The sequence below is a fragment of the Phaseolus vulgaris genome, chromosome 3, assembly GCF_051622355.1.
Source record: "Phaseolus vulgaris cultivar YP4 chromosome 3, ASM5162235v1, whole genome shotgun sequence".
In the NCBI taxonomy this organism is placed as follows: Eukaryota; Viridiplantae; Streptophyta; class Magnoliopsida; order Fabales; family Fabaceae; genus Phaseolus; species Phaseolus vulgaris.
The window spans coordinates 17,511,081-17,527,383 of NC_143500.1; the positions used below are offsets into that span (position 1 = coordinate 17,511,081).

The window sequence follows — 16,303 nt, forward strand, 5'->3', positions numbered from 1 at the left end:
AAATGGATTTTTTTTCAAGAAATCAGAAACTTAGATAATTTAGATGGGACAACTGACCAAGTAGATAAAATTTGAAAGAAACAAATTGAAAAAATGGGGTGAGTGAAGAAAATATTAAGGGAAAAAGAAAAGGAGGAGAAACGATTTTTTTTCACATGCAATCGTCAAAATATTATAAAAAAATGTGGTCGTCAAAAAATGTGATGAGGGAGAAAAGATTAAGGGAAAAGAAAAAGAGAAGAAGTGATTTTTTTGTTTCTCTACAATCGTCAAAAGATTATGATATGATTCCAATAACATAATGGAGATATGATATGAACATGTTATGGATTCAACAAGAGTTGGAATATGATTAGGCACTTTTTAAGAATTGGATGAATGTTCTTATATCATTCAAGAACTCACCAAAACACAAGTAACCAAGCCAAACTCACATAGAAACCCATATTTGAACATATGAACCGATTAAAACAAGAAACAACACAAATGAACCGATTAAAACTCAGGAAACACAATTAAACTCACAAGAACAGCAAACTAAATGAAACTACCGAATATAAACTCAAGACAAACAAGTTCTACCGATTGAAATGACAAAAAACAACAAAGACATGTTTTAGAGTTTGTTTTGGAATGGAAATAGAAGAAGGAGATGACAAGAACAAGGAAACTTATGTGGTTGGAGCTCTTGGAGATGTGCACGCCACTTGAAGGATGAATGACTTCAAGATGAGTGCAGTTGCCGTCACTTGAGAGTCCAAGAATGCACTCAAGATAAGACTAGAAGAGAAGAAGACACAAGTCTCTCTCAATTCACTCACCAATTTGGGAGAGGTTCTTTACTCACAAAATCAATTCTATTATTTCAAAGACCTATGCCTTCCTTTTATAGGGAGGAGGACCGATCACTATTACAAAGGAAACTTACAAGTGAAGCTTTGCAAGGTAGCCTTCTTAACTCTTCCTATTCTAACGCCTAAATGGAGAGTGAAGAGGCACCTTCTAGATTTTTCCTAAAACTAACGCCTATAGATGCTATACAAAGGAGGTGTCTTAGGTTTCCCTCTTTAGCACCTTCCTAAACACTACTCTATGTGTTTTTAAATTTTATACAAAAGAAACTATAAAAAGAGAAAACATTTGAAACCTACTACCTAACTCTTTAGCTTTGCTTCTTGTAATCCTTTGAGGTAAAAGGATGATGAGCTAATATGTCTTTGAGCATCTTGAACTTCAACCTCATTCTCTTCTTCTTCTTGATCTCCATCATACTCCCCGAGTTGGAGAGAATTCAACCACGAATTCTGAAGACCTACAGAAAAAGGAGTTAGATTACTAATATTAAAGGTATGACTTCCAAGAAACGTATCAGGCATATCATTATCATTATCTAATTCACTCACCAATTTTAGCATTATCTTCCCCCACAAGGTCTTCCAAAAGTGACTCAAGAACTTGGAATCCCAATCGGATACTATACTTCTAGGAAGTCCATGTAAACGAACAACTTCCTTAAAGAAGAGATTTGCAATATGACACGCATCATCCACTTTGTGGCAAGGAATAAAATGAGCCATTTTTTTAAAAACGGTCCACTGCCACAAAGATGGAATCCTTACCCTTTGATGTCTTGGGTAGTCCTAAGATGAAATTCATAGAAATATCAACCCAAGGCATTGTAGGGATTAGAAGAGGGGTATATAAACCATGGGGTTGCACTCTAGATTTAGCCTTACAACATGCAATACATTTATCACACAAGTTATGAACGGATTTTTGCATATGAGACCAAAAGAAATGCTCATGTAAAACATCTAAAGTTTTGGCTACCCCAAAATGTCCCATTAATCCACCCTCATGTGCTTCTCTAACAAGAGATTGTCTAATAGAGCTTTGGGGCACACAAAGTCTTTTACCTTTAAAAAGAAACCCATCTTGTATAAAAAAAATATTTGTGTCTTCCCTTAGCACACTCTTGATAGATAAGAGAAAAATCAAGGTCATCATGATAAAGTTCCTTGATGTGATCAAACCCAAGATATTGGGTACCTAAAATATTTAGCAAGGTATAGCATCTAGAAAGTGCATCGGCCACAATATTAATTTTACCTTGCTTGTGTTTGATCACATAAGGAAATTGCTCAAGGAATTCCACCCACTTAGCATGCCTCTTGTACCGATCAGGTCATCGGGTGTGATGACGTGGCAACAAGCGATAATATAGGCGTGTTGAACGGGACACCTGGCCGACAGAAGGGAAGTAAATCGGGAAGTCAGTATAGTCGCCGATCGCTGAATTGGCATTCTCCGATCTCTCGTATGCGTAACCGGCATTCACCAGAGTTGCGTCACAGTCGCCGTATGTGAGTACTAGGAGGTCAGGTGGTTAGAGATCGTCGGGGAATGCTAGGAGATCGAGTGGTTTACACACCGCCGAAGGGGGCACATTGCCGAACGATCAGGAAAGTTGTGCACCAAGTTACTCCCTGTATGGATAACTTAGTCGAATGGCGAAAAGAGTAGAAGTGACGCTCAAGTTGTGGAAGCTCCAGATGCTGACACGTGTACAGCAGGATGTGGGCCACGTGTCTGGAGGCGTAACTGTCAGGAGAGAGAAAAAGCTCAGGTATATAAGGAACACTTAACGGACTTTTGAGGTACGCTTTCAGAATACTTTCTAGTACACTGAGATTCACTACGCACGGTTCCTTGAGTTGAGATATTCTCTCTGAGTTTTTGGTGATTCTTCCACTGACTTGAGTGTCGGAGCGCGATCGGCCGCAGTGGCGCCACTTTGTTTTCTTCAGGTTCTTGCGAGGAATTAAGACGTGAGGAACGAAAACTGACGTGGTGCAAAGCTGATCCAAAGGAGAGATCTTTGACGTGGCAAGACTTTTGCACTCAAGTCAACCGGCAGGATCACCTCTTATTGAGATTGTTTTGGCTTTTCAAATATTTAAGAGATTCATGATCACTATGAATCACAAATTCTTTAGGAAAAAGATAATGTTGCCAAGTATACAAAGCTCTAACAAGTGCATATAATTCTTTATCATAAGTGGAATAATTGAGATGACTACCTTTCAATTTCTCACTAAAATAAGCTATGGGGTGGCCCTCTTGAAGGAGAACAGCCTCAATGCCTATATTCGAAGCATCACATTCTATCTCAAATGTTTTAGTAAAATTAGGAAGGGCTAAGATGGGAGCATTAGTAAATTTTTCTTTCAAAATGTCAAAAGCCTTTTGTTGCTCTTCTCCCCACTTAAAAACCACATCCTTTTTTACTATGTCATTGAGAGGTGCGGCAATTGTACCAAAGTCTTTCACAAACCTTCTATAAAAAGAAGCAAGGCCATGAAAGCTTTGTACATCATTCACATTGGTGGGTGTTGGCCAATGTTGAATTGCTACAACCTTTGATTGATCTACATGCACCCCTTTAACACTTACAACAAACCCTAGGAATTCTATATGATCAAGTGCAAACATACATTTAGCAAGGTTAGCATACAAATGTTCTTTCCTAAGGGTTTTTAACACTTGTCTAACATGCATTTTATGGTCACCAAAAGACAAGCTATAAATGAGGATATCATCAAAATAAACAACCACAAACTTGCCAATGAATGGTCTTAAAACATGATGCATGAGATGCATGAATGTACTTGGTGCATTAGTTAAACCAAAAGGCATAACTAACCACTCATACAAGTCAAAGTTGGTCTTAAAAGCGGTTTTCCATTCATCTCCCGGTTTAATACGAATTTGATTTTACCCACTTTTAAGATCAATTTTGGTAAAAATTTGTGAACCATGCAATTCATCCAACAAATCATCTAGCCTAGGGATGGGATGCCTATATTTGATTGTAATGTTGTTTATGGCCCTACAATCCGAACACATCCTCCATGACCCATCTTTTTTTGGGACAAGTATGATAGGCATGGCACAAGGGCTCATACTATCTTGAACCCACCCTTTGGCAATTAACTTTTCTACTTGTTGGCGAATTTCTCTAGTTTCACTTGGGTTGGTCCTATATGCCGGACGATTTGGTAAAGAAGATCCCGAAATTAAATCAATTTGGTGTTCAATCCCTCTTAAAGGTGGAAGTCCTTTAGGAGGATCTTGAAACACATCATGAAATTCCTCTACCAAATTATCCAAACAATGTGGACTATCCTCAAGTGTTTCTAACTCAAGAGGTCTAGGAATAGCTAAAAAAATAGGATTATGAGAAACTATTACCTTGTTGACTTCATGGCTAGATATAAGAAGGGCCTTCTTAGAACTTTTTGTATTTTCACTCTCCCTCTTTTTCTTCATAAGAATTTGGTCCTCATGGACTTCTCTTGGAGAGAGAGATTTTAATATGACCATGTGTCCATGGAAGTCAAAAGAAAGTTTATTGGTAAAGCCATCGTGAAAAACTTTTCTATCAAATTGCCATGGCCTACCCAAAAGAACATGTGTAGCTTCCATTGGAACAACATCACACAAGACCTCATCTTTGTATTTACCAATAAAGAAATTTATGAGGACTTGTTTGTTAACAATGATCTCGCCTACCTCACTTAACCATTGTAATTTGTAGGGCTTTGTATGAGAGATAGTAGACAATCCAAGCTTATCTACTACTCTTGTACTAGCCACATTGGCACAACTACCCCCATCCACTATCAAAGAACAAATGTTGTTTTGAATGAGACATCTTGTATGAAAAATATTTTCTCTTTGACTTTCATCAAAGGGTTGTAAAACTTGACCAAGAAGACGTTTCACAACCAACAAATCTCCTTCAAGTGGACTTTCGCTCTCATGCTCACTTGATGGCCTAGAGGGTGAAGAATGCCTAGATGAATCGGAATCATGCTCACTAACTACTATGCCATTATGCACATACATATTCCTTTTAGAAGGACAATTAGAAGCAATGTGACGTATCCCAAACATTTAAAGCATTTCTTACTAGACGATTTGATTGGTGATTGTAGTAACCATCATTGGGAGAATTTTTTAAAGCATTTTTCTTTGCAAGTTGAGATTCAACCTTCATTGCAAGGTGAACCAAAGATCCCAAAGATGAATACTCTTGAAGTTCAACAACATCTTGAATATCCCTTCTTAGACCACTCACAAACTTGGCTATCTTAGCTTCCTCAGTCTCATCCATGTCTACTTTAAGTAAAAGCGTTTCTAACTCCTTAAAATAAGCATCCACACTTAGCGTGCCTTGTTGAAACCGTTGGAGCTTCAACAATAGGTCTTTCCTAAAGTGTGGTGGCACGAATCTAAGGCGCATACACTCTTTCAAATCGTTCCAAGAAACACCGGGAGGTCTCTTGTTGTATATAATGTCCATTACAATGCTATGCCACCATTTCATGGTATAATCTATGAATTCTAAAGAGGCTATTTTCACCTTTTAGTCATCATTGACCTCATAGGCTTGAAAAATTTGTTCACATTTAGCCTCCCAATCTAAATACACATTAGGATCACTATCACCACTAAAGCTAGGTACTTTTACAAAAGGAAATTGAGGCTTGGCTTCTTGGTGATGTCTTTGTTGACGGTGATGGCTATCTCCATGAGAATGATGGTGATGTCTCCTTCTTCTATGTTCTTCTCCATGGCCGTGAGCATTGCAAGAACCTTTGGAAGAATGTCTAAGAGAATGGTGTCTTCCATGGATGGAATGTGAGGACTTTTCTTGCTTCAATTCAACGTTTTCTAATCTCTCTTCCAACTTTTTCATAGCTTCATCTTTTAAAGCAAGGGCTCGTTTTGCCTCTTTTAATTCATTAAGAACATAAGCTTTATGAGTAGAATGTGGTTTGGAAGATTCAACACTTAAATATGTATCCATTTGAAAAAGAAAACAGCAAACACAATAACAAACAATATTAAGAAAAACAAGGTTAGAAAATGGAACAATTATAGTGTTGTACTGAAAATTAAAAGTCACTCTAATCACTCCAAGAAAGAATACTTCCCTCAACCAATCTGCTTTTGAGGTCTTGGTAACTCTCAAATGAAATATGTCAAAGCAAAAGCACTCTTTCTCAAAGTCAATACACCACAAAACTTAAAGAACAATAAAAGACAAGCAAGAAAATGTGTAAACAAGAAAGGCTATATCAAAAGGAAGACAAGATATATGACAAACTCAAAGAAAAGTGAAGAAAAGACAAGCAAGAAAAATAAGGTACTCAATTAAAGGATGGCACACAAAAGAAACCTAAAGAAAAACACTAGAATAGATGAAGAAAACAAAAACAGAACTACTGGAATTGTTTTAATAAACTGTGCGTGACTTTACAGATTTATCTGGAACTGTATAATGCAAACTGGATTATGAAATTTAAAGCACAGAAAGTTCAAGATCTTATCTCAACAATGGCACTGGAATTACTCAAAAATATTGCACCAATTAATTGGGATAAATTTTTCAAAATTACTGTCAGTTTACTGTATGTTTTTGTGCAAGAATTACACACTGGACGTATTTTATTTATCATTTTTTTTTACTTGGAATTTTGATGTACTTCTTTTTTCTACTTTTTTATAACACTTTTAAGAACTCAAATCCAGAATTTAAGAAATTTCCAGTTGGAAAAGAAATTGCAATAAATCGAAAGAGTCAGCACGCTTTCAAGAAAACAGAGGAAACCTAACAAGAATGAAAACAGAATTAAGAACTTCAAAAGACATAATAGAATTGATGTTTCAAGAACTTGTATAGATCTAAAATACAAGTAAGAACTCAAATTTAAAAAGAAAAAGCACCAAAGGATCAAGAAAACAAACACATAAAACTGCACTCAATTAAAAAAATTAAGAAACCAAAATTATCAACAAAAGGACTACATAGAATTGATAACATTTTTGGATAAACATGACTTTGACAAAACTTATAGAGATTCAAAAATCAAAATGACACAAACACAATGTAATAAGAACAAGAAAATAGCAAGAAATAGCCAAAAATAAACCTAAAACCGAAAGGTAACAACAAGAATGTAAAGTTCTTGAATTAAAAGTGCCAAAACAACTCAAACATACACAAGAACAAACCTAAGACTCCTGATACAACATGATATGATTCCAATAACATGATGGAGATATGATATGAACATGTTATGGATTCAACAAGAGTTGGAATATGATTAGGCACTTTTTAAGAATTGGATCAATGTTCTTATCATTCGAGAACTCACCAAAACACAAGTAACCAAGCCAAACTCACATAGAAACCCATATTTGAACATATGAACCGATTAAAACAAGAAACAACACAAATGAACCGATTAAAACTCAAGGAAACACAATTAAACTTACAAGAACAACAAACTAAATGAAACTACCAAATATAAACACAAGACAAACAAGTTCTACCGATTGAAATGACAAAAAACAACAAAGACATGTTTTAGAGTTTGTTTTGGAATGGAAATGGAAGAAGGAGATGACAAGAACAAGGAAACTTATGTGGTTGGAGCTCTTGGAGATGTGCACGCCACTTGAAGGACGAATGACTTCAAGATGAGTGTAGTTGCCACCACTTGAGAGTCCAAGAATGCACTCAAGATAAGACTAGAAGAGAAGAAGACACATGTCTCTCTCAATTCACTCACCAATTTGGGAGAGGTTCTTTACTCACAAAATCAATTCTATTATTTCAGACCTATGCCTTCCTTTTATAGGGAGGAGGACCGGTCACTATTACAAAGGAAGCTTACAAGAGAAGCTTTGCAAGGTAGCCTTCTTAACTCTTCCTATTCTAGCGCCTAAATGGAGAGTGAAGAGGCACCTTCTAGATTTTTCCTAAAACTAACGCCTATAGATGCTATACAAATTAGGTGTCTTAGGTTTCCCTCTTCAGCACCTTCCTAAACACTACTCTATGTGTTTTTAAATTTTATACAAAAGAAACTATAAAAAGAGAAAACATTTGAAGCCTACTACCTAACTCTTTAGCTTTGCTCCTTGTAATCCTTTGAGATAAAAAGAATGATGAGCTAATATGTCTTTGAGCATCTTGAACTTCAACCTCATTCTCTTCTTCTTGATCTCCATCAGATTATAAACAATGTTATTCTCAATAGCCATGGAACTAAATAGGATGTAATTTGCAAAATATAAAGATCTTGGAAATTTCATTATATTTAATGTCCCCACCTATGTTGGAGCTGTATGGATGAACCCATTAGGGGTGAAATCTATAGATAGTTCTACTAAATATCTTAAAAAATAGTGGTAAATATGTAGGTAAAGGTAAATAAATTTATTTTTCTTGTTGATTTTGTTGTTACAGACCTAGCATGGCAGAAGACTTCAAAAAAAAAATCTCATTATTTTGGAATGACCTTCTTGAAGATCACATAAGATATAATTAATCTTCGTGAAAGAAAATTCAAGGTTAAATACAAGATAAGGTTATTTTAATGTTTTGATATCTTAAACCACCAAATTTATAAAGGTGTTTGTTTACGGGTTGATATGATAAGACACAAAAATTGGTTGAAATCGGGCAAAGAAAAAAGAAAAAAAACTCCAATTTATCTTAGTTGAAGCTTGTTTGATTTGAGCCATTTAAGCTATAGGCTAGTGAGTTGGAAAAAATATGAAAATGTCTCATTTGCTTCCTATGTGTAATGGCCAAAATGTACTAGAGACCAGTACAAACATGTTTAAGGGGTTGGGAACATGCACAATTGATGATAAGGATGCACGGGAAAGAGGAGGTTAATAACCAGTCCTCCCAAGGTTAGCCTTCAAATTTCCTTTATTTATTTTTTCTTCTTCAAATCTAGTTTTAAAATTTTGTTCATTGTTAAATGGATAATTTTGTCTATGTTTCTTGCTTGTTTGTCTCTTCATGACATGAAATATTATTGTAGTTTAGCGTGATTCTAGTTGCACTCTGAAGTTTTTGTGAAAAAATCATTATGGTTAATGCGTGTGATATGTTTGTAATAAACACACTTGTTTTCTTAATTAGAATTATTCTAGTGAGGCAGTGTTGTGATATATGGGGAATGACACCAGTGGTTTACGTGTATATAATTGGCCTTGAGTCCATTTTGTAATTTGTGGTACGTGTTTGATCAAGACCTTGTTTATTGTTAAAAGTTTTTAGCAAAAATATTTTTTTTATTTTTTTCAATAAAAAACTCCTTGCATCCTCTTTGAGATAAATAGATAAATATTGATGTTCGAACCCTTAACTTTTAATGTAATGGAAAAATAACTGTTTGGTCCATCTTAGGAATAGGAAAGCAAATGACAGAATTCTTCCCACACCTCTATTCCTTTCTTCCCTCTTTCCATACTTTAGAAAATATTTAAATTATTTTTTGATACTTTTATTAAATATTTTGTTTTAATTTTGGAATGTGAAATTTATAGATTTTCTGAATTACAAAATTCAGAAATTAAAATTTGTGATTTTTTTATTGTGAATTGTATCATCTGAAATACAAAATTTACATTTTAAATTATAGAAATCTATATACAATTTTTTTATTTTATATTGCATAATTCAAAATACAAATATAATACAGAATTCAAATTTTATATCAGATTGTACAATTTAAAATAATTTTTTTTTTTATTTTTTAAATTTTATAATGTGAAATATAAATTTGTGTTCCAGATGTTAGGAACCAAAATGGATATTTAAAAAAAAATTATTGTGGTGCAGGAAGAAATCATGCAGAAAAGAAATCGGCAAGCAAATTGAGTATTAGAGTGTTACATTAAGCTTGGCCCAAAAGAGATAAAAGAATGGTATCCAAAGATGATAATAATAACTCACCTTTGTGCCCTATAATGACCAGAAGAAGAAAAAAGAACAAAAAAAGTGGGACTTAGGTGGAGTTTGATAAATTGGGTGAGTTAAATGAAATTTGGGTTTAAATTAGTGATTTCATCACGAGATTGAATAGAAGATTTTTTTTCTTTTTGTCCTCATATTCTTTGATACTTTGAATTAAAAGAAAACAAATTTATTTTAAGTTAACCATGTTACAACTTTTAGTGATCCAAGCTTACTTGTTCAATACTTCTTTGAGATGAAAAGCAAAATTAATATGTATGGCTTTATTGTGTTACGTGCAGGATTTGTTATTCTTACCAATATTCTCCGACAGATAATAACTAGTGTCGTTGTGGATGACTTGTGTTTCGGTATTCGAGTAAATTTTAGTATTTTTTTAATTTTAAACTTTATTTTGCAAATTTATTATTTTCATTTAATTAACATTGTCTCTTTGATTTTATTTGATTTTAAAATTTTGAATTTATTTTATTTTATCTAACGACCTTAATAAATAAAAACACTCAATTTTATGAACCAAATTCAGTAGGAACTTTTTTTAAAATCTCGTATTAATGTCATCACAAGAAAAATAAGAAAGCATGGAAATTAATCAAACCTATGTGAAAAAAATAAGAAAACAAATAAAAGAATATTTTTTATTGCATAACTCAAAAAACAATAAAAAATAATTAAATCTCAAAAATTCAATAAATGAACTTATATACCATAGTAATATTTTATGATATTATTGTATATTGGTAAGATTAATTTTTTTTAAGTTAACTTGTTTTTGAGATTATCTTATTGACCTTTAACAACTATTTATATTTAAATAATGATTAAAAAATTGATGGAGTATAATTTTGATTAGAACTAAGATAAAACAATTGATTGTAGTTCTAATCTAACTAAAAGAGAAACTTTATTTTTAAGTGAAATCTTAGGCTACAGTTTACTTCTCATTGTACTTTTTATTCAATTAAAATTTGAGATTCGAGACTTGTCCAAAAAAATTCCCTTTTTTATTTTTAATAGTTTAGTTAATCAAAATTAGTTTTCCTTTATTTTTAACAAGCTTATAAATCTTAGGTTATTTGACTAAATTACTAGAAGACATGATACAACATTGATATATCTTGATTGACAAGAGATAAAGTATAAAAGACATTTAAAATCTCAACTATGTGTGGTCATGTGTTGAGCTGGAATCTTTGCTGTTCATAACCAAGATTATAACTTGAAATCATTGTCGAATAGTTAAGTTTCGTTTATAAAATTTATTGTTTTCTTTTAGTGCAACTTTGGATTAGATTATTTCAAGAATAATATATATTACAGTTTTCGAGAAAACGTTTAAAAAAATATTTCCTAAAATTAATTTACAGTGAAATGTGCAATTAAGGCTCTTTTTTCTGTGCAAAACATATTCGCATAAAATGTTTCCTTAGTTTGGATTATTTTGAAAGTATATATTGAGTGTTTGAATGAGGGAAAAGAAGAAAGATAGCATATGATTCTCAATCTTTAAGATTAATAGTGATCTAATTTTTATTACATTATAATTTCTTTATAAATAAAAATATGCATTTTTATTTAATTTTATTTATTATATAAAATTAAAATAATTAGATATACTATTTATTGTATATTATAGTGAAATTATGTTTTAATACAAAATATTCTAAACATTTCTAGATTGGGTCATTATTGAGTTAATTTATGTGGAGTCACTTTTCTTTACTTTATATGTGCTCTTTTAGATTTCTCAAATGCATCTAAAGAAGACTTAGATCCCCACATCTCTTAAGCAAGAATTTTACATGTTAGGTTATGGAATGTGAAGTCTGGTTAAGAAGTGAAAGATAAGTTAGAAAAGATAAACCAGTTTATAAGATAAGATAGATTTACACCAACTATTATATTATAAAATATTTTTATATATGATCTACGTTCATCATCAACAAGCCTGATATATAACTTGGAAACTGAATGTTAGTTGAGCTAAATTAAGGTAATTCTTGGTAGAGTGGACACAAATTTTCAAGGTGGCCGTGGTGGATATTGCAAGTGGGAATAACTGGTTTGAAAAATAGTATGAAGGGACAATTCCTATGAACTTCTCAACTGCATGACCAAACAGTGGTGTTTCACAGAAACAATATATTTTACAAACTGAAATGACAGACTTTTAAAAGCAACGCATGCAACCCAATACTGTGACTATAAGCGCCATCCTAATGAGGCATGGTTGAAGATTCATGAGTTAAGTGGCATGCTGGATCCTTATGTTTCCAGCATTGTAAGTGCGAATGCCATTGCCAAAGGAAGAGAGGCTGAGTCCCTTTTGTTTCTTCACACCAACTGCTCGACAAAGTGAGGCCTTTGGAATCCGATCAATTCTTACTGAACATTCCTTTTCAAAGTTAGGAATAGCATGAAGATGAGAAGGGACATCCACTATGAACTCTCCAAATTCATCACTTACACCTCTTGCTACCGTTGACCATTTCCCCTTCCACTTTCTCCCATGCCTCTGGCACTTCAAACCAACCCAAGCTCCTGCATCAATTTTTCAAAACGGGAAAACTTTATTCACTTCCATGTTTATTTTTATCCCATAAACCACAACTTTTTTTTCCGCTTCATTTACCATTGTTATTATAATGTGAGATGAAAAAGAATTTTCCTTCACCTATGATTTGACAGAAAGGTTGGGACTCATTGTCATTGGATTTTATGTCTGCCATCAATTAATTTGTTTTTTCATTTATGTTACAATCAAACACAGACAGCTGATCAATAATGACCAGAGAGATTTAGTGAATTATAATCAAAACTTGTGTTGTTTTCCGAATCAGAAATTTCACCAAACAAGCTTTCGCTTGCCACCAAACAATGCAACACCAACTGCTGATCTTCAGTTGTGCAATATTGGCGTTTGTTTTTAGCCAAACCATTCCCTAGTGTTTTGGAAAACATTATAATCTCATTCTTCTTTCTACCAAAACCATTGAGTCATGTGAAATATTAGAAACATCTACTTGTTGCTTTACTTTCAACCTGCTCCACAGAAAACACACCACTCCCCTAAACACGCACTTCTTCGTCTGAGTGCGTGTATATAAATATATATATATATTCTTAGTTTGATATATACACTTTTAACAGGCAAGTTCATTATTAGCTATTAACATGGTACTTAATGAAGGAATATATGAAAAATCAGAAACGTGTATCTGAGCTCTATTTGCATGCTACAAAGTTATATGTTAACTGAACTTGATTATATAGGTTTAGAAATCCAGGTACCTTGTAGTGGCCATGCATGAAGTTGGTGAGGTGCTTCGCAACTAACCGAGCCTGTGATGAGGACTGTGGATAGCTTCTCCTCTCCATAGCCAGCAATGTGCACCACTTCATCTCTATTTGATAATAACTCCAACAAAGGGTTGTCCTCTCCTGCGGCCAAAGAAGCAAGCACGAAGATGAAAAGTAGCGTGACAAGGGTGTGGCAGCCGCATGAGTAGTTCACCATCATCTTCGTGTTAATTTGTTTATCAACTTTGGCTACTTTACGAAAGATATATATATGTTGAACCCTCTTCAAGAGACAACACAACACAATACAAATTATTAGGTGCTACTTCCTTTGCATTTATATAAGCCTCTGTGGTTCCATTGCCCTCTCAAATTTTCCAAAATGCCCTTATAGGTTTGACTTTGATGTTTAGTTAACCTATCCCATTAATTAATTAATTAATCAAATATTACGTCTTAATGTGAGGTCTGTGACAATCAGTAAAACCAAATTTATTGTGTCATTGGTTATAGTAGAAACTAAGGGTAGTTTTCTAATTTTATCTCTTAATTGAGGAAATAGGTAAAATTTAAAAAAAAAATATTAAAATAAGTAAGTTGTTTAATCTAATTTTATCTATGAATTGTTGAAATAAGTAAAAATTATTAAAATGAGTAAGTCGTCCAGTTTAATTTTATCTTTTAATTGTTGAAATAAGTAAAATATTTAAAAATGTTAAAATGGATAAATCGTGTCACTTATACGATTATAGTTAAAATTGAATTATATTAAAGTCGTGCACTAAAATCGTTTCACCTTCCATAACTTTAGTTAAAATTTAATTATACTAAATTGTGAACTAAAATCATGTCACTTTAATCTAACTTCTTCATAATAAAATTGTGTCTTATATTACGATTTGTTGATTTTAGTGTTTTTTTAAAATTTTATTCATTTAAGTAATTGAGGGATAAAATTTCACCATTTTAATAAAAAAATCCATTAAGTGAGAGATAAATGGTGATGTAATAAATAGTGTACAAATTGTTGCCTCCAATATTTTTCTTTGAAACATCTCCACTTAATTTCATGGAGCATAACCATGCATATATAAATAATAGTAACTTTAATGCTTGATGTTAAAGGGATTAACATTGGTATAAAAGATGGAAAAATTAGGTTGGACAAAAGGAATGCGAATAAGAGAAGAAAGAAGTTAGAAAAGGAAGTTAAGGTATGAGGTTGGTGGCCTACTATATATATATATATCATCGTCTACACTAGTACGTATATATATTGAATTTAATTGTTTCTTTCATTATTAAAATTAGTTTAAGAGTGAACAAAGTTTTAAGCATGACACGTATATAGCATAATGTTGGTTGCATAACTTTGAGCATTTTTTTTTATGCCTAGTCTTTTTTTCAAGCCTGTGTTCAACTATATTTTCTTTATATACATTGCAGGTCAACAATTATGGTGTATAGCTATAGCTACTTTAAAAGCAATAACTAGAATTTATTTATTTACTCTCAACCAGAAAAGTTATGGAGAGAAAATTCTTAAAAAATATGACACAGTAGAAATGATGAGCATAAGGTTATTAAAATAATACTTGGATATTGCTATAAAATATTCAATGTATGAAACATGTATTTAATACCGTATACTATTAAAAAGTTGTGGCTTTATTAAAAAAAAAATTGGTTTAACATTTATTCCTACCTTTATATATTGTGGACGAACAGATATTGATTATTAGTATGTTTCATTAATTATAATTCGGTCTGATTATTTCACAGCTCTTCAAAACCAAATCATAAGTCGCTGCCATAATTCAAAATGGGTTAAACATTTTAGCCTGATTTGGTTAGAAGCTCGTTAGATTAGAGGAGTATTGGTGGGTTAGCTTGTTAAAAAGTTTAAAAAGTTTAAATTTTTATTTTATAAAATTAATAAAAATCAATAAATTTGTGAATTTTTTTTAATTATATTAATAATCTAGTCTAAATTTAATTAATATTAATTTTATTAGTATTAAAGAAATTATTTTCATAAAATAAATTCAAATTCAGAATAAATATATATTTTGAATTTTTTAATAAAACTTTAAAAAAATTACATCGTTTTAAACTTTCCTTTTTAAGATTATTAAATATATGATATTTCATATAAACATATTATATATACTAGCCGGCACAGGTGTTCTTGCGACTGTGCATCCGCATTTTTTATTTTTTTTATTTTTATATAATTAAATATAAAATTTAATCAAATTAAAATCTACTAATCGTTTATGTTATTACACAACAATTAAATATACACATTTTTATATTACAAAAATATTGAACAAAAACAATTTAAAAAATGAATGATCACATTAGAACTCAAATCAACTCAAAGATAATGGTATTTTTAAAAAAGGTTGGTATAGTTACAGAAAATGAGAGAGACGTAAATAATAAATTATTATAAAAGAACGAACAAAAAAGATAAAAAGAGAAGAGGAGAGAGAGACTAAATAATAAATTATTATAGCAGAAAGAAAAAAAAATAGAAAAGGAAAAGAAGAGAGAGACGTAAATAATAAATTATTATAGAAGAACATTATTGTAGAAGAACAAAAAAAGATAGAAAGGGAAGAGGAGACAAAAATGTAAATAATAAATTATTATAAAAAAACGAACCGAAACAAAAAAAAAAGGGAGTTGTTATGGCATTAGTAAGCGGCAGTAGCGTGCACCGATTGGAGAGGAGTAGCGTACACCAATGATCGAGTCAAGGAGTTGCGCATGTCTCCCTTTCAATTAGGTGTCTGACTCGGTGATGGTACCCCTGAATTACATATGTTAAGCCTTCTTTCCAATAACTCCATCGGAACCATTCTTCGTCTTCGTCACTCTCCATTAAGAGGAAACATACTAACAAAAAGAATGAACATATAGAATAACACTTCTCTTTCTTTCGCCTTCTTCTTATTCTCCAAAAGTAAAAGTAATAATTTATTCTGAGAATGTTGGGTGTCAGTGACTTAAAATAAGGAGTTAAAGGGGGAGCACTATTAAATGACTTAAAATAAGGAGTTAACAGTTAAAGGGAAATCATAGAGGTTAACCCAAGAAGTGGGGAGTTAAAATATTTATGAAAGAAGTTAAAAAGAAGATGTTACATTTCAAAAT

The 16,303-nt window shown here is 32.2% G+C and overlaps 1 protein-coding gene across 1 annotated transcript; it reads right to left on the bottom strand.

Moving 5' to 3' along the window:
• Nucleotides 1–11,742: 11,742 nt before the first annotated feature.
• LOC137806788 (uncharacterized) lies at nucleotides 11,743–13,456 on the bottom strand. Its single transcript, XM_068607069.2, has 2 exons — nucleotides 13,136–13,456; nucleotides 11,743–12,385 (listed from the first exon to the last, which is right to left on the bottom strand). The coding sequence occupies exons 1-2, from the start codon at nucleotides 13,362–13,364 to the stop codon at nucleotides 12,090–12,092; spliced, it is 525 nt and encodes a 174-aa protein (XP_068463170.1). The 5' UTR covers nucleotides 13,365–13,456; the 3' UTR covers nucleotides 11,743–12,089.
• Between the last annotated feature and the right edge of the window lie 2,847 nt (nucleotides 13,457–16,303).